General features: G+C 38.6%; 1 protein-coding gene across 19 annotated transcripts in view; it reads right to left on the bottom strand.

Annotated features, from left to right (window-relative positions):
- The window catches only part of fryl (furry homolog, like), a 450,071-nt gene that overhangs the window by 70,860 nt on the left and 358,766 nt on the right, over positions 1-20,445 (bottom strand). For 18 of the 19 annotated variants that reach the window (XM_067987951.1, XM_067987806.1, XM_067987858.1 and 15 more), the window contains 5 exons: positions 17,429-17,632; positions 16,915-17,076; positions 11,405-11,479; positions 7,683-7,859; positions 1,980-2,180 (listed from right to left, as the gene is read on the bottom strand). In XM_067987951.1, coding sequence (XP_067844052.1) covers positions 1,980-2,180; positions 7,683-7,859; positions 11,405-11,479; positions 16,915-17,076; positions 17,429-17,632 — 819 coding nt within the window. The remainder of the gene's footprint in view (positions 1-1,979; positions 2,181-7,682; positions 7,860-11,404; positions 11,480-16,914; positions 17,077-17,428; positions 17,633-20,445) is intronic. The other variant, XM_067987882.1, reaches the window with a different exon arrangement.

The following is a 20,445-nucleotide window of genomic DNA, read 5'->3' as shown; positions in this document are numbered from 1 at the left end:
ACTCTCACTTTGTCCATATGCAACACCTGAATGGATACCTAAATATCCCAATGAAAACTGTATGAAAGCAGTGAGTGGCAGCATTGCATAAATCCTTCAGCAGCAAGCCTGCTAGAGTTCTTCATGAGTTCTACAATCACTTTGACTTGTCTGATCCCTTTTTACTGGCAATTCCTCAGAGGTAAAATACAACTTCAATAAGTTATAACATCTGACAGCTCTACAAACAATTTCTCAAATTGCTGAAGTTTTTATAAATAGATAAATCTGGGGCAACCTGGAAGACCAGCTCATTAGTGTGTTGAGATGCTGCACTCTTCCCAGTGAGATCTCAATCTCATCTAAACCTTTTGGACAACGTGCCAAGTGAACCCAACCCACTACCCAAACAGGGGGAAAGAATAAAAAGGAAAAAATGCAAAAAATACATTGGTTTCCTAAAGCTTATAGTAGCTGGTTCAGGTAATCATCAGTAGAGACCAGGGAGAAAAGCAGCCTGCCTTCTTGATCAAGCAATAGTTCATTATTTTCTCTTGATAACTAAGCCTCAAAATTGCTCTCAGTGCAGAATTGTGCACAACAGTAGTGCAGAATTGTGCACAACAGTAGTGCAGATCCATTTAACATCAATGTTCAGCAAATCAGAAGCGCTGCAAAACGGTTGCGCTGACTTTTGCACCAGAGTACCAGATTCTCCAGTCGAGCGGGATTCTGTGCCAAGTGTAGAATCTTGCAATTTTAGGTCAAATATATAGCTGACCAAATTTAATGCTAGGTTTCCCAGTACTAGGTAATAATGATCTATACCGTTACACTACATCAATAATAATGTTATCGTACAGAAACAGTGTTTAGAAAATTTTAAAACTTTGCTAGTTAAAGGAGAATTCAAGTACATATGTCCCTGTCCAGAACCATCAGCAAAGCCCCAGTGAGCAAAATATATTAACCACAGCAATTTGCATAGAATGAGCATTTGTATTAGTTGTAGTTAGTCTCTTACAGCTCAAGCAACTATACTACCTCCTAGCTTGATCAGCAATCCAGATCTGACCGCAACTGTGCAAGTGATTCTGAACATCACAGGTTCTTTTATGACAATGTTAATTAAGCTTGTATAAAGACAAACAAATTAAACACAGTGAAAAACTGTCATATGGTCCAACAGGCTTTGTAAGCAGCAGTTTGGATTGCTGAAACTATATTCTAAGAAATGAACTGGGATGAAAGGGTCAACAAAATGGGTTAGTTTTAGTACGATGATTGTTTTGAAATATCCTACTAGAGAATGCAAATTACTCTATCATTTTCCTGGAAACTTGATTTTTCCGTATCAATGGAAAAGACATTTCTGTTAACAATGTTTTGGATTTCCAGCATTAGCAATATTTTGCTTATTACTTTGTTAACCATTTCCTTTCAATCCATCAAGATCATCATGGTTTCTGCACACATTATCAAAGAAGCAAAGGTTGCCCCAGTGTCATCATACAAAAAACAAACAAAAGTGCCCCCTTTTTTTTAAGCGGGATACAACTAATAAAGAACTAAACCATAAAAAAAGGAAACTTATAAACATAAATAATAAAGTAGTATGGGATTTAGTCATATACACACTCCTGTATGTATTATTTAACAACATTTTCTAAACACAATTTAAAATGTGTAACTTGTATCATGAATTTCCTTTCCCCAATCCTAATTACTGATTTTTTTAAATATACATTAAGAAAATAGATTTTCTTCTGAAAAAGAGTATTTTAAAGTAACTTACAATACTAGATATGATCCATGAGCAGCCAGATTTTGTTAAAATAACAAATATTTTGGAAAAATATCAAAAAAGGAATTGAATTGACAAAAATCTTGGAAATTCACATCCTCCTAAAGTTCAGTCAATGTATTTATTAGCAGAAAGTGTCAAACAAAAATGTATATAAAAGACGACAGTGTAACACAAGAGAAAGACAATGACTTACTATCTGTGACCGGGTTAATATCTGACTAGCGGTCAGTACCTCCTCCTCAGATGACTCGTCAGTGTCCTCCTGATTGGTCAAGTTTAAGCTGGGTGTGCTTCCTGAATATTGGAACTCCTGGAGTGATGGGGTATCTCCCTTCTCAATGCTGTCCAATGAACGCCTCCGCACACCCCAGTTAAAGTTGTCCATGCTTTCACCCTGCAACAGTTTTATTGCTAATTTATTATTTCTTAACAACAGGATTTTTCTTAAAACTGTGTTTCACAGGATCTACTTAAATGCTACCAGAGCATTACGGGTTTGTATATTACAGGTGTTGTGCCGAAAATAGCTTATTCCCATTACACACAGCTGAAAATCCTTAGTGATTTACTGAAATACCCACAAGTGATACAGTGTGCAACAACTCACTTGCAACAATGCACTTAACATGCAGTCAACCACATTAATTAACACATAGCTTGATATCATCTATAAAGGTACTTTCTGTAAGTACATAACAATCTAGTCACAAAAGTTGAACATATTTTATACTGTTTAACATTAAAAATTGTCCATAAAATGTTCTAAGTTAGCTGGTACTTTACATCAATGTATTGTTTGTTAATTTTGTTTTCTACATTTATATATAGGCTTGTCCCAGAACGGCCAAAATTTGCACACAAATTTAAACAGGACATTAATGCCCTACACAGTAACACTATACCATGAACATTCAACATTTATCACACACGAGACAATAACTCAACAAAACACTGCACCAGGCTGCAACTTACCTGCAGCTCCTGGTTAGCAATGAGGAAAAGAGATGACCAGCATTAAAAAGTAAGAAAAGAGAAATATTTGGCACGATGTAAGAAACAGGAATACACCTTAATCTCAACAAACATTAATTACATTGAACTTAACAGGCAGTTTAATGAGAGTGCGACACTTCAGGTAATAAAACACACGCTGGATGTGTAGCTCATCTTTTTCACAGTTCTTCATAAGTTGCATATATTATTTAAAGGCATCATCTTGTGGTGGCTTAGCATTTTTTCAAGTTACCAGTAAGCAACTGCATAACAAAAATGAAGTTGTGCTGTACTGATTTTCTACCCATTAGATGTTGCGAGTCTAATTAAAGGGTACTTTTACATACCACTGAATAGATGTCAAGATTACACCGGATAAAAATCTTACCTACATTATCTAACTACTGCTAATATTTATGCCAGTAGAACTATTCAGATTTCAAATCTGACAGGCTGCTCTTGCCACACTGTTGAGCTAATTTGTTTTTGGAAGACATGGCAGTTTTCATCTGCCCTCCGGAGGTCAGGACCAGGTTAATTATAAAACAATTTTGGTTGGAATATTTTTGTCTTTTAAGCATCCCTCCCTCGCTTTTCTGCCCAAGGTGTCCATTTTTATAGAGGAAAGTAATATTTACTGTCATACTTGGGGAGTTAAACCAATAATTACATATAGAAAATTCCCAAAATAATAGTTTAAAAAAAAATTAAGCATACATTTATAAACTTGCTTGAATTTTTTTGACTATCAAGCATGTTTAACAAGTACATAAACAACAGTAATATAACATATATATTTACAGACTATCTATCTAGTAGTTTGAATTTAATAGTTTTTATTTGACACAGATCATAAGTCAGTACTTAATACATGCAAGAGGCACAAAGCGCACTGTTTCCAGCAAATTGAATACCAAAGCAACCTTATCTGGTGCAACAATATATTTTTTTTTCCATGAACACATTTATATATTTTTAAAATTTAAGTAATAACTGAGTGTTCAAGTTGTTTTCAAAAAGCTTTTTTTTCCCTTGATGATCCCAAAGAATATCACCTGTCATATTTGGTGAGTATCCAAACATGAGTCAGTTACTTAGGCTGTACTTGGTTCCTAAACTGATATAAAACAGTTCAGCATTCAGAGAGAATGCTTAGGAATATGATTAGAATCTGGTGATGAGTTTTTAAGCACAGATGAACAACATAACATCACCCTCCCTTTTTTGCATATGTGGAGCTATAAAGTTAAATGTCAAATTTCAAGTTAGACACTTACTCCTTTGACTAGCGGTCTGTCGTTTAAAAACAATTGATTGTGTTGTGAACCTATTGCACCACAAGCCCGCTAAGATATAACAAATTAATTTTTATACTCTGAAGGAAAATTTTGTGAATTTCCATGCCCTGAGAATGGGTGGTAGTGTCAACACAACAAATATTTACAAGTTCACTTTTATTTATTGCTTTCACAAACGCTTGTTTGCAGGAAGGAATTTTGCAACACTATAATATAAAACATGGCCTTTAAATTGAGGCTAAGTAAATGGTAAGAAGGCAGGTGCAAAATTGTTATTCTGAACAAGTATTAAAGGATAAATATATAATAGTTTTTGACTTTTTGAAACAATAAATAGCTTACTATATTTTAAAGGCCCATAACGTTGAAAGCATTAGTTTAAATGAATATACCGTATCCCTAGCTTTATTAATCACAAAGCAATTAGTTAACTAAGAAACTAAATGAGATCAAATCACTTTTTAATATTCCCTTCTTCCAGTTTTCAAGTTATTTTTCTCCCTATTCTTTTAGAGCTCCATCTAAGGAAGGCAGGTAGCTGACATGTTCCTAATCCTGAACCAAAGTCATTAGGAGAAGCCTGTTACCTGTTGTTAATTCCTTGACTTTCCCTTTCTCTCTGGGGAAATCAGCTTGTCTCAGCTTGCCTTACAATAGAAGGCCCAGGTGAGATTGGGAACACATGGGAGCCACGGCCATTCTCTGGCACAGCCCCCATGTATACCAAAACAATGTGCCATGGAAGCCTTTTTAGTTAAAAAGTGAAATGTGAGAAAATACACTGTAGATAAATTCTGACATCGAGTGTATCTCAAAATCATCAGTGACATTCTCCAGGAGTTAAGGAGTGATCTGATTCAAGTGTTTAAATCAAAGAAATGAATTGACAGGTTGAGGAATCCCCCTTCCCTCTATTAACGACTTAGATGAAGGCATAGCAAGTCTCATATCTAAGTTTGCCGATGACACAAAGATTGGTGGCCTTGTAAGCAGTATAGATGAAAACATAAAATTACAAAGCGATATTGATAGATTAGGTGAATGGGCAAAACTGTGGCAAATGGAATTCAATGTAGACAAATGTGAGGTCATCCACTTTGGATCAAAAAAGGATAGAACAGGGTACTTTCTAAATGGTAAAAAGTTAAAAACTGTGGATGTCCAAAGGGACTTAGGGGTTCAGGTACATAGATCATTGAAGCGTCATGAACAGGTGCAGAAAATAATCAAGAAGGCTAATGGAATGCTGGCCTTTATATCTAGAGGACTGGAGTACAAGGGGGCAGAAGTTATGCTGCAGCTATACAAAACCCTAGTTAGATCGCATCTGGAGTACTGTGAGCAGTCCTGGGCACCGCACCTTCGGAAGGACATATTGGCCTTGGAGGGAGTGCAGCGTTGGTTTACTAGAATGATACCCGGATCAAGGGTTAAGTTAAGAGGAGAGATTACACAAATTGGGGTTGTATTCTCTAGAGTTTAGAAGGTTAAGGGGTGATCTGATCGAAGTTTATAAGATATTAAGGGGGACTGATAGGGTGGATAGAGAGAAACTATTTCCGCTGGTTGGGGATTCTAGGAGTAGGGGGCAGAGTCTAAAAATTAGAGCCAGACCTTTCAGGAGTGAGATTAGAAAACATTTCTACACACAAAGGGTGGTAGAAGTTTGGAACTCTCTTCCGCAAACGGCAATTGATACTAGCTCAATTGCTAAATTTAAATCTGAGATAGATAGCTTTTTGGCAACCGAAGGTATTAAGGGATATGGGCCAAAGGCAGGTATGTGGAGTTAGATCACAGATCAGCCATGATCTTATCAAATGGCAGAGCAGGCACGAGGGGCTGAATGGCCTCCTGCTGTACCTATGTTCCTAGAGGTACTCAGAACAAAAAGAGCTTGCATTTACGTCACACCTTTTATGTCCTCAGGACATCCCAAAGTGTTTCAAAGCCAATGAATTACTTCTGAAGTGGAGTCACTGTTATTATGTAGGCAAATACAAAAGCCAATATGTGCATAAAATCTCATAATTAGCAGTGAGTTAAATGACCAGTTAATCTATTTTGCTAGTGCAGGTTGAGAACTTCCCCATTCTTCTTGGAATAGAGCCATGGAACCTTTTACAGCCACCTGAATAAGCAGTTGGGGCCTCGGTTTAACATCTCTGTAGAAAGAAGGCACCTCCAACAGTGCAGCACTCCCGTTGTATGGCACTGAAGTGTCAGCCAAGGTTATATGCTCAAGTCCTGCAGTGGGGCTTGAACCCATTACCTTTTGACTCAGAAGGGATACCACTGAGCCAAGCTGACACAGGGGATATAATCTTAAAATTCAATCTAAGTTAGTTAAAAGTGAATCCAGAAAAAAATTCTCCATGCAAAGGGTTCTGAGAATGCAGGATGCTCTGCCCCAGAAGGCCATAGATGTCGAATCATTTAGGGTATTGAAAAGGGAGATGAGCTGCAATTTCCTCCAGATAAACATTGGGAAGACCAAAGCCATCGTCTTTGGCCCCCACCACAAACTTCATACCCTTGCTACCGACTGCATCCTCCTCCCTGGCCACTGCCTCAGGCTGAACCATACCATTCGCAATTTTGGTGGTCCTATTCGACCCCAAACTGAGCTTCCTACCCCATAACATCTCCATTACAAAGACCGAATATTTCTACCTCCATAACAGCATCCACCTCCGTCGCTACCTTAGCCCACCTGCTGTTAAAATCCTTATTTATGCCATTGCCACCTCCAGACTCCTTCTTTGCCTCGCTATCCATCTTTTTTGATTACGCCTCTGTGAAGTGCCTTGAGACATTTTTCTATATTAAAGGCGCTATATAAATGCAAGTTGTCATTGTAAAAGGTTTAAGGGATATTGGGAAAGGATAGAGAATTGGGATTAAAAAGAACTGCCATGGGTGATAAAATGATGAAGTAAGTTCAAATGGCTGAATGCCCCATTCCTCTTCCTATGACATCTTCAAGTCACTTTCACCTATATAGAAGTCTATAATGTCGTACTGCTGGCTAAAACACATGATGTATATCAGGGTTAATGTACAGTGGGTTTTCATTCTATTTTTGATTTATTTAGTTTAAACAAACACTTGAAGTTCAGGTCACCAACATTTTGGCCCCGATATTTATGGAGGGGAGGGTTGGGGAGAGCAAAAATGGCCAGGGAACACGTTAAGGCACACATTCGCATGCCACGAAATCCGCCGCCGTGCAAATGGCGGCAGGCGCGTATGCGGCGGGTTGGGGGCACGTTCCCTGTTTTTTCATTTTTAACTCCCCACGACCCTCTCCTGCCTGTTGTGGGGAGGGGGATTTAATATTGAGGCCTTTGTTATATTAAATCTCAAAAGGGAAAATAAAAGAATCACTTTCAATGGTGACCAAAATTATCATCCAGATTAATTTAAGTTTTATGGAATCTGTTCAAACCTACTTACTTCTTCAAGACCAATAAAGTGCAACCCTGCTACAATACTGCAATGTCATTTTCCTTTTGTGACACTTAACTTGATGACCATGTCCTGGGTGCAATACAATAAAAGATTGTGTGATTTTGCCATCTTAAACCACTGTGGAAGTTTCTTACCTCCGCATCTTCTAGTTCGACATCTAGGAAATCAAAATCCTTTAACACTCCAAACTGCTGTTCACTGTTTGCGTCCTCCACTGGTACTTCCTCTTCTCTGATTGGATCTTCGGTTGTGGAGATTAAACTTGTCTGTTGCTCTGCAATGTCTAGGTCTTCACTGGATGAAAATACAACCTAAAAAAAGTGTTTTGCTATTATTCACACATGTAACATACATTTGCAAAAACACATTTCTATATGAAATATTTTTTCCTATCTTTAGACCTCCTTGTGCCACCCTTCATTGTCTAAGGCTGGATATGTCACCAGCTCCTAAATCTATGCCAAAGATATCCTATACCTGGGTACTAGGAAGTGTGTAACAGGAACCTGGATTGCTTTCTTTCCCCAGTTTACTTCCCCTGGGGAACTACAGAGGCTGGCGAAATTGTGCTTCAAGGTTTAATGATATTTTGATTTATAGGCTAGGGAATGGGACTGAATAGATTAATTTTAACTAAAAAGGATTTATTTATCTTTATATACTACATTAATAAAAAGGGAAATGAGAACAAAATTGGGCTCAGATACTGAATAGCACTAGAGGAATACACACAAAAAAGGAAGGAGGAATGAAAAGGAATTTGAACAGTTGTCAAGTTGTGGGGAGAAAAAGAGAGGTTATAGCTGTAAGCAGTAAAACTGTTAGATATGTAGCTAGTTTCTTTTGTGCCAGGGATAAAGCAAATGGGGAATGAGTAGCTTTCCACATGCCAAGGTTGCAGACAGAGTGGGTGGATGGATTAGTGAGGTGGCCGGAGAGAAGCTGGTGGTGATGGTTGTCCACACAAGAATAAATGACAGAGGGAGGGAGCTGTCCAAAATTCCCAAGTGAGTTTCAAGTTGATGGATAAATACTGTAAAGTTAAGTTTTCAGTGCCACGGTCAATCTTTGGTAGGGGCCGTGAATTCATAAGTAGAATCATAGGGGTGAATGAGTGGCTGGTTGGTTGCAGCAAGCTAATGGCTTTTGCTTTATAAATAGCTGGTATTACTTCTGGGGTAATTTTGGTTCAACGTGAAAAAGAGACAGCATCTAAAAAGGATAGGAACAAATGCACTAATATAGATGGAATTAAGGCTTTTTAACTATATGGAAGGGGGAAGGTGGCGCGTTGTAACAATAGGGTATCGATGGAAACTAGGAGAACATCTGTGTGGCACTGGCTACAGTAATGAGATTCACTGGGCACTGGAGAGATTCTATAGCATTGGAACAGTTCCTAAATTTTAAAAGGGAAACAAATCAGATCCAGGTAACTAACAAGACATATGTCAATACTGGGTAAAATAATTTAAACACTGGTAAGGAATAGGTTGGAGGAATGTCTGTACAGTAGTAGTCTAATAATTAAACAGTCAGCATGATTTAGGAGAAAAAGGTCCTGTTTGACAAACCTCAACTTTTTTGTGGACATTACAAAAATGAGAGGTAACAGAAATCCCTACAACATGTAGTTTATTTAGACTTCCAGAAGGCCTACGACAAAGTCCCACATTAAACATTTCTAATTAAATGAATATCCATGAGAATCCAAGGGAAAATGTGGGACTGGATTATAAATTTGGATTAAAAAATCTAGGAAAGAAAGTAACTGAGATGCATGGCATCAGATTGCGGGAGGTGCTGAATAGTGTATTGTAATAGAGATCAGTGCTGTTGCATTTTTATCTACATACATGACCTGGGATAAAGAAACCAATTGTAAGTTTGTTAAATTTGTAGGTGACATTAAGATAGGGAGTGCAGCAGGGATGGAGGATGCAGTTGAAGTTTTGCAGTGTTTAGATTGGTTATGCAATTAAGTAGATAAATGGCAAGTGAAATTTAATACTGAAACAAAAAATATTGCATACCGGAAGAAAGAATGAGCAGCAAGGTATACAATGAAGGGAACAGAATTAGCACAGGGAAACTTTGAAAGAGATCTAGGAATGAGAATAGACACATCACTTTCAATGTCAAGACAACAATGAAAAGCAATTTAAAAAGCAGTGTTGGGATGCATAACCAGAACAATAGAGAATTAGTCTACAGAGGTTATGGTGAGGCTCTACGATATACTGGTCAAACCTCCCATGAATACTATGTGTAATTCTGCTTAGCACACTACGGGACATATACATTTTATAAAAGGTGCATAGAAGAGCAACCAGAATAACCCTAGATAAATGACAGGGAGAAAGAGCTATAAGGAAGGATTAGAGAAGCTTAAACTCTACAGACTAGAGAGAAGATTCAGGGGTAATTTCACAGAGGCATAAAGTTAAATGGCATAGATAAGGGTGAATCTAGATTATTATTTTAAGGTCAGTCAGTCCTGTAGAATAAGAAGATGTAAAATAAAGTTAGTAAAAAGTACATTTAAAGCAGATCTTAGAAAATAAATTCTTTAGAATCATAGAATCATAGAAGTTTACAACATGGAAACAGGCCCTTTGGCCCAACATGTCCATGTCGCCCAGTTTATACCACTAAGCTAGTCCCAGTTGCCTGCACTTGGCCCATATCCCTCTATACCCATCTTACCCATGTAACTGTCCAAATGCTTTTTAAAAGATAAAATTGTACCCGCCTCTACTAATGCCTCTGGCAGCTCGTTCCAGACACTCACCACCCTTTGAGTGAAAAAATTGCCCCTCTGGACCCTTTTGTATCTCTCCCCTCTCACCTTAAATCTATGCCCCCTCGTTATAGACTCCCCTACCTTTGGGAAAAGATTTTGACTATCTACCTTATCTATGCCCCTCATTATTTTATAGACTTCTATAAGATCACCCTAAACCTCCTACTCTCCAGGGAAAAAAGTCTCAGTCTATCCAACCTCTCCCTATAAGTCAAACCATCAAGTCCCGGTAGCATCCTAGTAAATCTTTTCAAAGGATGATTAATGCTTGGAATGGAATCAGATATTAGGTGCACAATCCCCCTTTGACCTCTCTGCATTGTCCAACACATACAAGTACTCCATGCTTCCCTGACATCTCTCTTCTGTGCTTACCTCCATAGCACTGCATAAGCTTGGTTCCACTCCTGCCTGTCTCAATGCAGCCAATACACCTCCTGTATTTCATCCTCCTCAGATATGTAGACATTGGGTATGCTCCAAGGCTCTATACTTGGCCCTCTTCTTGTCCTTGCCCCTTGGCAACATTATTAGGGAGGTCAGCTTTCCCATGCATGCTAATGATAACCAGCCTTACATCTCTACCAGCCCTCTTGACACTGTGTGCATCACTGTTTTCTGACTGCTTAGCTAATAAGTCCTGAACATGCAAGACATTATTTCAACTGAACATTGGCAAGACCAAAGCTACCTTGATCGGTTACTGCCTAAGGCTCTGCACCTCAACACCCAACATCTTCCCTATCTTTGCCAGCTCCTAACAGTGTGCAATCTTGTTATCAAGTGTAACTTGGTGTTGAAATTACAGCAGCAGTTGAATGCTAGGCTGCAAGTTAAAATACTGGAGGATTAAAGTCAATAGGCAGCGTCTATTCTTGTCCTTGCTTTTTCCTGGTATGAATAAAATGGTCATTCAGCTCCCAACAAAGAAAGAAGATATAACTCTTTAAAGTGTTATTGTAAAGCTATATTCAAACAAAAAGGTTTTATTTAAAAATAATGTACTGTGAACAAGAAATATATTTTAGCCAAAATGAAAAAGTTTTAACTTACTGATGGGTTCTTTGGGAGACCAACTTCTTGGCCACAAAGTGAGAGTACATTCATTAATTTCTCTCTTGTCCTCCTCTAAAATAAAACACACAAATGTTTCAAAAGAATATGAAAGTTAAAGATGCAAAAACATTTTTAAAAACTGTTACTAAATCAAACTAAAGTACGTCAAGTTTTGAATATGATCAGATTGTATTTTGAATATGATCGGACTACTTCACCAGCCTGTACTTTCATCTTTTTAATGTATATTTCTGCAATGATAGCATAACCTGGGTCAGAATATGACCTTTTTTAAAAATAACTTTAGATCTGTTGTCAGACTGTCATGGTTCTCTTGTACCGCCGAGTCCCCCTCACTCTACAGTGATAGAATAACTGTTGGTTACATGAATGGAAACATGTGGGGACAGAAGGAAGAAAAATGTTGAATATATCATGTAAAATAATGGATTGTCAGGTGTGAACAGCAGATCCTCTGTGAAGCATCTTGGGACAATTTTCTATATTAAAGGTGCTACATAGTTATTATGTTGTTATCATTGTAGTATTTGTACGAATGGTCCAACCAATATTTGGGAAATCATATAAATCTGTACTTTAGCTCTGACTAATTTTTATTCATTTTCGTGTTCATCAAGGAATGCGAGTCCTAGGAAATGTAATTTTATCCAGTTCAGACACCCAGGGAGTAATTTTAACCCCCAAGAATGGGTGGGTTGGGGGTTAAAATTGGTGGGATGGGCAGTCGAAATAGTAGACATTTGGAACAGGACCACATTTCGGCTCCAATGCGCCCACTTCTGGGTTTAACCCGAACAGGTTTGTGTGCGTGTGCACAGCAGATGCCAGGAAATCCTGCCCCCACTTAAAGTAGGCGGGTTGATACTTAAAGGCGCAATGTACCTCACTGAATTACTTGAGGTACTTAATATTTTGTATATTGGAAAACTTAAATGAATTTAACTGTACCTGTTCGGGTTTCCCATTGCTTCCAATTCACGTCAGGTGAAAGCAGGCGGGAAGGGCCGGATCCATGAGTTGAGTGCCTTTATTGTACTGCTTGAGGGCCTGGAGGAGCAGGAGTGCTTCATCCAACAAGCTCAACTGGCCAACAGGACCCCCACGATCGATCGATCGGCCAAGCCTCCCCCCCACCCCCCACCGATGCTGGAACCCCCTCATCCCCTCCCCTATCTCCGTGGCTGGCTGGACCCCCCAGATGTTGGTGCTGGCTGACCCACCAATGTCATCACTGGCTGACCCACCCCCCGATGTCGTCCACGTGCCCCCATCTCCGATTTTTTGCATTGCCCATGATCTCCCTCTTTCTCCCTCCCACCCCCCTCTCTGGTGCAGCTCTATTCACTGCCAACAGGCAGCCAGCTTGTCAAGCTGGCTGCCTGGCACGTGGGAAACCCAGACATAGGAACATAGGAACAAGAGTAGGCCATTCAGCCCCTCGTGCCTGCTCCACCATTTGATAAGATCATGGCTGATCTGTGATCTAACTCCATATACCTACCTTTGGCCCATATCCCTTAATACCTTTGGTTGCCAAAAAGCTACCAATCTCGCATTTAAATTTAGCAATTGAGCTAGTATCAATTGCCGTTTGCGGAAGAGAGTTCCAAACTTCTACAACCCTTTGTGTGTAGAAATGTTTTCTAATCTCACTCCTGAAAGGTCTGGCTCTAATTTTTAGACTCTGCCCCCTACTCCTAGAATCCCCAACCAGCGGAAATAGTTTCTCTCTATCCACCCTATCCGTTCCCCTTAATATCTTATAAACTTCGATCAGATCACCCCTTAACCTTCGAAACTCCAGAGAATACAACCCCAATTTGTGTAATCTCTCCTCGTAACTTAACCCTTGAAGTCCGGGTATCATTCTAGTAAACCTACGCTGCACTCCCTCCAAGGCCAATATGTCCTTCCGAAGGTGCGGTGCCCAGAACTGCTCACAGTACTCCAGGTGCGGTCTAACCAGGGTTTTGTATAGCTGCAGCATAACTTCTGCCCCCTTGTACTCCAGTCCTCTAGATATAAAGGCCAGCATTCCATTAGCCTTACTGATTATTTTCTGCACCTGTTCATGACACTTCAATGATCTATGTACCTGAACCCCTAAGTCCCTTTGGACATCCACTGTTTTTAACTTTTTACCATTTAGAAAGTACCCTGTTCTATCCTTTTTTGATCCAAAGTGGATGACCTCACATTTGTCTACATTGAATTCCATCTGTCACAATTTTGCCCATTCACCTAATCTATCAATATCCCTTTGTAATTTTATGTTTTTATCTACATTGCTTACAATGCCACCAATCTTTGTGTCATCGGCAAACTTAGATATGGGACTTTCTATGCCTTCATCTAAGTCGTTAATAAGTATTGTGAATAATTGAGGCCCCAAGACAGATCCCTGCGGGACTCCACTAGTCACATCCTGCCAATGTGAATACTTACCCATTATCCCTACTCTCTGTCGCCTTTCGCTCAGCCAATTTCCTGACCAAGTTCGTACTTTTTCCTCGAATCCATGGGCTTCTAACTTAGCTAACAGTCTCTTATGTGGGACCTTATCAAATGCCTTCTGGAAGTCCATATAAATAACATCCATTGATATTCCCCTGTCCACTACTTTAGTCACCTCTTCAAGACGCTCAAATACTCACCTTCAATTGAGTTCGATCGCAGATTGCGTTGCACTCAATTCACTTCCGGGTTCCCCACCCGAATATCTGCGGACGCGTGGGGTACCCGAGTAAAAATCAGACCCTCGGTGTCAGCATCAAAATACTCCTAGGTCACTTATATTAGAGGTTAACTGCAGAGTAAAATTCCCTCTCCTCTGCCCCAATATCTACATCACAAGCTCTGAAGAGTACCCCATTTGCACCATTTTCCCGATCGCCTTTGAATAAGTTTGCCAATCAGTGCTGAATTATAAATTAGAAGTTTTGTGCTGTGGACACATGCCTACTGGGAACTCTGTCGAAACCACCCGAAACTCATTTCATGCATGTACCCTATAGCCAGTGGGACAGGGGGCTTTTCACCACGTGAGGCTGGGTTGGATTCCTAGCCATATAATTTTCTTACATTCAAGAGAGCATTTCTTCAGCAATATATAATGTAATGGATAATAATTGTTCAGGGACACTTTAACATATAGGTAACTGTGCATTTCTAAATTGCTTTCTGACTCCAATTCACATGCTTCCATTGGACCTTTGACAGATGTGATAAGACACAGGAACTGTGACAGGTATAATTGTGTTCATCATTCCAGCTGACCTGAAGAGAGGTGGGATCAGTTGGGTTAAGGCTACATTAGAGCAAACTCAAACTATAAAACTATTATTGTTGTGATTTAAAACATCTGCTAGAGAGATAAAGAGTACAGTATAAGCCAATTTCATTTTTTTATTCAGCAAAGGATGATTGGCATAATTAATTTGTAATTATAGTAAACTTCTTTTAATTGCAAATTTAATTCAAAGCGGGAGATAATTGATAAATTAATCAAACTTAGAGAGGATAAAACCCCTGGTCCAGATGGAGTGCATCCATGATTAAAAAAGATAGAGAGGATATAGCAGAGGCACAATTACATAAACATAAAAATTCATTAGAAAAGAGAATAGTGCCAGAAGACTGGTGGACAGCTAATGTGATTCCTATATTTAAAAAGGAAGATAGTACAAGTCCAGGGAACTATAGACCAGTTAGCCTAATATCTGTGGTAGGAGAGATAATGGAATCTTTACTCAAAGATGTAACAGAAAAACATCTGGAGAAAGAAAATATAATAAAGAATAGTCAGTATGGATTTCAGAAGGGAAAGTCATACTTAACCAACCTTATTAAATTCTTTGAAGTAACAGAAAGAGTAGACAAGGATAATGCAGTGGATGTAATATATTTGGATTTTCAAAAGACCTTCGATAAGCTACCACATTGTAGACTCATGACTAATGTCAGAGCATGTGGAATCAGGGGACAGATAGCAGAATGGATAGCAAGTTGGCTACAAAACAGAAAACAGAGAGTAAGGATTAACGATAGCTACTGAGACTGGCAAAAGGTGGGAAGTGGTGTCCCACAGGGATCGGTGCTGGGACCACTGTTGTTCACAATTTACATTAACGACTGGATTCAGGAATCGGAAGTACAATTTCAAAATTTGCAGACGACACCAAATTGGGGGGTGTAGTTAATACAAAGGAAGAATGCATCAAAATGCAAGAAGACATTAGTAAATTTGCAAAATGAGCGTGTAATTGACAAATGAATTTCAATATAGATAAGTGTGAGGTGGTGCATTTTGGTAGGAAAAATAAGAAGGCCACATACTGCTAGGAAAATAAGAGTCTAAATGGAATAGTGGAGCAAAGGAATCTAGGGGTACGGTACACAAATCACTAAAACTGGCGATGCAGGTTAATAAGGCCATAAAAAAGGCAAATCAAGTACTGGGGTTCATTTTTAGAGGGACAGAATTGAAAAGCAGAGAAGTTATGTTAAACTTGTATAGAACCTCAGTTATATCACACTTGGAGAATTGTGCACAGTGTGGTCTCCATATTATAGAAAGGATATAGATGCATTGGAGAGGGTGTGAGAAAGATTCACAAGGATGACACCAGAACTGACAGGATATACTTATTGGGAAAGGCTGAACAGGCTGGGGCTCTTCTCTCTAGAAAAGAGAAGGCAGAGGGGTGACCTGATAGAAGTCTTTAAGATTATGAAAGGGTTTGATAGGGTAGACGTAGAGAAAATGTTTCCACTTGTGGAGGAGTCCAAAACTGGAGGCCATAAATATAACATAGTCACTAATAAATCCAATAGGGAATTCAGGAGAAATTTCTTTACCCAAAGAGTGGAAAGAATGTGGAATGTACTACCACAAGGAGTAGCTGAGGCAAATAGCATAGATGCATTTAAGGGGAAACTAGATAAGCACATGAGGGAGAAAGGAATAGAAGGGTAAGCTGATCGAGTTAGATGAAGTAGGGAGGGAGGAAGCTCATGTGGAGCATAAATGCCGGCATATACCAGTTGGGCTGAATGGCCTGTTTCTGTGCTGTAGTTTCGATGTATCTCGATATAAGTTAGAGTGCTGGAATTGCAAAATTACAACTATTTTCCATGATGTCAATATGAAAACAAAAATGTTGCTTTTTAATATAAATAAATCTATCTGAAGTATATATTTTTATTGGGTTACAATGTAAGCTGTGTATAATGGACTCATCAGCCGAGTTTCATTTTCTAAAAAGTTATCCATTATATCGTGTAGGTCTGGAGAGAGCAGAGAGGGGACTTTGATAACAGGCTGGGGACCTGCTCGGAGGATTTACTGTGCAGCCTAAGTCTTCAGTATATTCAGATAAACCAATAATCGTATCCGGAAAACCTAACAATATTTTTAATGCATTGGGTTTGGGAAGGTATGAATTATCCAGACCAACTGAGTTTGCTTTGAGTGCGGTCCACTGTACCTGGGATAGCTGTGGCCTTTTCCAGCTGATGGGCACTAAGGCATTTGAGTTGGACCCTGATGATGTAGAAGAAGTACTTCGAGTGACGGCAATGACTTTTGGTTTTCCGTTTCTGCCTGCAGCGCTGTGTTGATCACCATACTTCTGCCCTATAATTGGCGTCTGTTAAAATCAAAATGTAAAATCAGCACAGTACCCTTACAGAAATGGTTTTGGTGAACTTTCTCTGCTGTCCACACAATGACAAACATTCACGTGCCCAAGGTAAGCACTGCAACTGTAGATCTCCAGTGAAACACAACGGCAAAGGCTTGATCCAGATTTTTCAGTACTAACACAGATGTGTACCATAAATATAATATTGTACTATACAAAACAAAAAATTGCAAAAAAGAAAATGATTTCACTGGTCTTTGGTAGGACACTGACAAACACTGGCTAGAGGGATCACTGTTGATGAATTTATCAGCAATAAGTGTAATTATTTTAAGCCTCATGAATGGCAGTTACATACCTCAGAGATGTCAAAATGGAAATCTAGAGTCTTTCCAGGCAGTTCTTTTGAAGCATTGTTCCAGATTTTTGTGAAGGAAATTTCAGGAGATGTAGAGGAATCCCCTCCGTAATTTGATCTATGTACCTCATCTGGCACTACAAGACTGGCTGAACGAGACACCACCAATTTCAGAATGTTAAGTGCTTCCTTCCAATATGGGCTCTAAGTAAAATAATGATTGTACAGACACTTAGAAAGCTTATTTATTTATCCTGCATAAGTTGCCAATAGACAATTGCAAAATAGGCTGAAACCTGATTACAGCATACGATAGCAATGTGACAAAACTGTAATTTAAAAGAATGTGTGACCTAGTTAGTTTTAGACTTCATGGCACCAGTGGGGTTAAGAGAACAGATTTACATTGGTGACTGACTGACCAGATTTAGGCTGTACTTCACACAATGTTCAGAAGTTGGTTTATCAGAGAACCTTAGCTTCTTACAGTTACTTAACTGAGGTGGCAATAGCAGCAGGCTGAAGTTATGTCCTTGCATTGATTTTTACAGAAGTTAAGTTAAGACTGACTCTTTGGTGGGGATAATCTAGTTAAAATGGAATCTGGTTTTATACAATACATGGGAACACTCAATTAAGCAAATGAGACAATAGAACTCCTTTATCAAGGCTATCATATCCAAAAATGAAGCATCATTATTAAAATCAAAATATAAAGAGACTGTTAAATAATCAGACTGCAAAAGAGTTTACCTGCTGCTTTTTTTGGAGGGTGACACTTCCACTTTTTCTTTTAAAAAAAGCATTTTCCCCCTTCCTTTCCCTCTGCTTTCTTGGTCTCCCTGTGCCATACATTATCTGTGATCTTGTTCCCATACTTCGGACACCACCACTCTGAAACCAGCTGACAGGAGGTACTGAGGATTATCTGGGAGTAATTTGCCCTCTGATTCTCTCCCCCTTCCTGCGAGAAACAACATTGTTTCTCGTCATCCAGCATGACTTCCAAAGAAAAATCAGCTTTTAGGGAATCGTGGGTATGAAGCTGTTCTCACCATTCCATGAACCATGTCCCATGTTCCAAAATGATAAGCCATCCCCCCACCCCACAGATTTTAAAATCAAATACTCCCACAAAGCTATGTGCAGATTTTTATTAAGTTCATGCTACAGCAACAATGAGCAAAACTGAACGTCTCTACCGTGCGATAAAAAGTTAAAATTAGCTTGTCTTTCCTATTCTCTTTTTTAAAATGGAATACTTTTCTAATTTAATGATTTTATATATTATTTTGCTGAATAACTAATACCCAAACAAACCACACACACAATGTGAATCAACTGGTGAAATTACTCTGAATAAGATCAGACCAGGATAAATACTATGTGGATGGTTCTATTTCTTTAACTAGCATAAATGTTGTATAATGTAAATTTCCTCCTCTTGTGCCCCAAGCCTGATCTGATTAATAGCTCTAGCAACAGCAGTTTGTTTTCTGCGAGTGTTTTTCCATCATTTGCACAAAATATTCTTCAAAATGTGAAATGTTTCCTTCATCAACGTTTGTTGGACATCCTGTAACCTAACAAATCAGATTTTCTTCCCTCCATACTCTGTCCACTGCTATGACCCTATCCAATTTATTATTCCCTTTGGCAACTGCACACACTCAACTGACAGCTGAAACACCATCAAATCCTTCCAAGGTTAAATGACCATGAAGGACAACAGCAAGTCCAAATGTAGTGAGCATAAAAATTAATGCAATCACTGAAACAGTCAGTACATTGACAAGCTTCTCCTGATAACAGCATAATAACTCAAGTGATCTATTAAGATCACTGTCTCAAACATCCGGCTTCTCATCCAATTATTTACTGGCTCTTTGAATAGCATTTTATACCTGCTATATATTTTTAACTAAGGATATATTCCAGTGACAAGATGAAAATGTACAAGGTGAAAAGAAATATAGTGGAACAAAGCAACACGCTTTATAAAAAGCCAGAATGCTTTCATTTCTTCTCTTGCCAGCCTGGAGCTCATTGCATTCCGATGGGTGATTCTTTAAAAGCAAATCAAAACAAAAAGCAAAATCCCCTTTAAGGGATACATTTTGAAGTGGAAATTTGTGTTGTTTTACACTTTTTCCCCACTGCCATAAATGTTGAATTGAAGTTATCCTGAGGCAACAAATGTACATTGTGAAAAAGCATTATACATAAAAAGCAGTTGTCTTGATTCATTTTTCAGATATTTTAATCCTCTGTGATTTAGGCGCTCACAAAATGGCGTGTTCTGATGGAAATATTTTATGACATGGCATAGGTTTATTTGAAATGCCAGACCTTGTATCTCAATTTTTGAGATTTCTTTAAACTAGAAGGTGGCACAAAAGGCCAAATGATCCCATGTATAAACTTCCATCAACTAAAAATCCCACATAAAGTTATAATGTGATAAAGTACACATTGCTTTGAATTGCTTTCCAAATAGTTTCATAGGGAACAAGGCCTGAAAATGGTGCTAAATGTGTCCATTTTCGCAAACCATTTTTTCCCTGAATATAATCATAAAATATAAATGAAGCAAATATGTAGTTTAAAGCTATAATTTAAACACTCTCAATGTGACGTTCAACTTTATGCAATTTCTCTACAATGGTAACAAACCCATTCTGAGAAATTGAGAAGTGGATAGATTGTGGGGTTTGGTTTCTATCCCACATGGTGAAACGCTGTATTGTTGCAAGGTGTTTCCCCCAGCCCACGCATAATACTTACAAAGTAGTAGGTGATTTGAGTGACTGAATCTCATGTTACAAATTGAAAGCTTTTATCATTCTGGTTGAAACCATGAATTTGTGTGACAAAGCTACAGTAGGATATTGCAGAAATATTTTATTGGTAAAATGGTATGTGTAAATAAATCAAATTATTAATTTTTCATATATTTCAGGAGTTACGCACTCTTATGCTCCCATCTTATTTTAATAGATTGTACACCAAGAACTTCA

The sequence above is a fragment of the Heptranchias perlo genome, chromosome 1 (genome assembly GCF_035084215.1).
Source record: "Heptranchias perlo isolate sHepPer1 chromosome 1, sHepPer1.hap1, whole genome shotgun sequence".
Classification (NCBI taxonomy): Eukaryota; Metazoa; Chordata; class Chondrichthyes; order Hexanchiformes; family Hexanchidae; genus Heptranchias; species Heptranchias perlo.
Note: the sequence above shows the minus strand (reverse complement) of the source record. Positions and strands in the feature narration are given on the sequence as shown.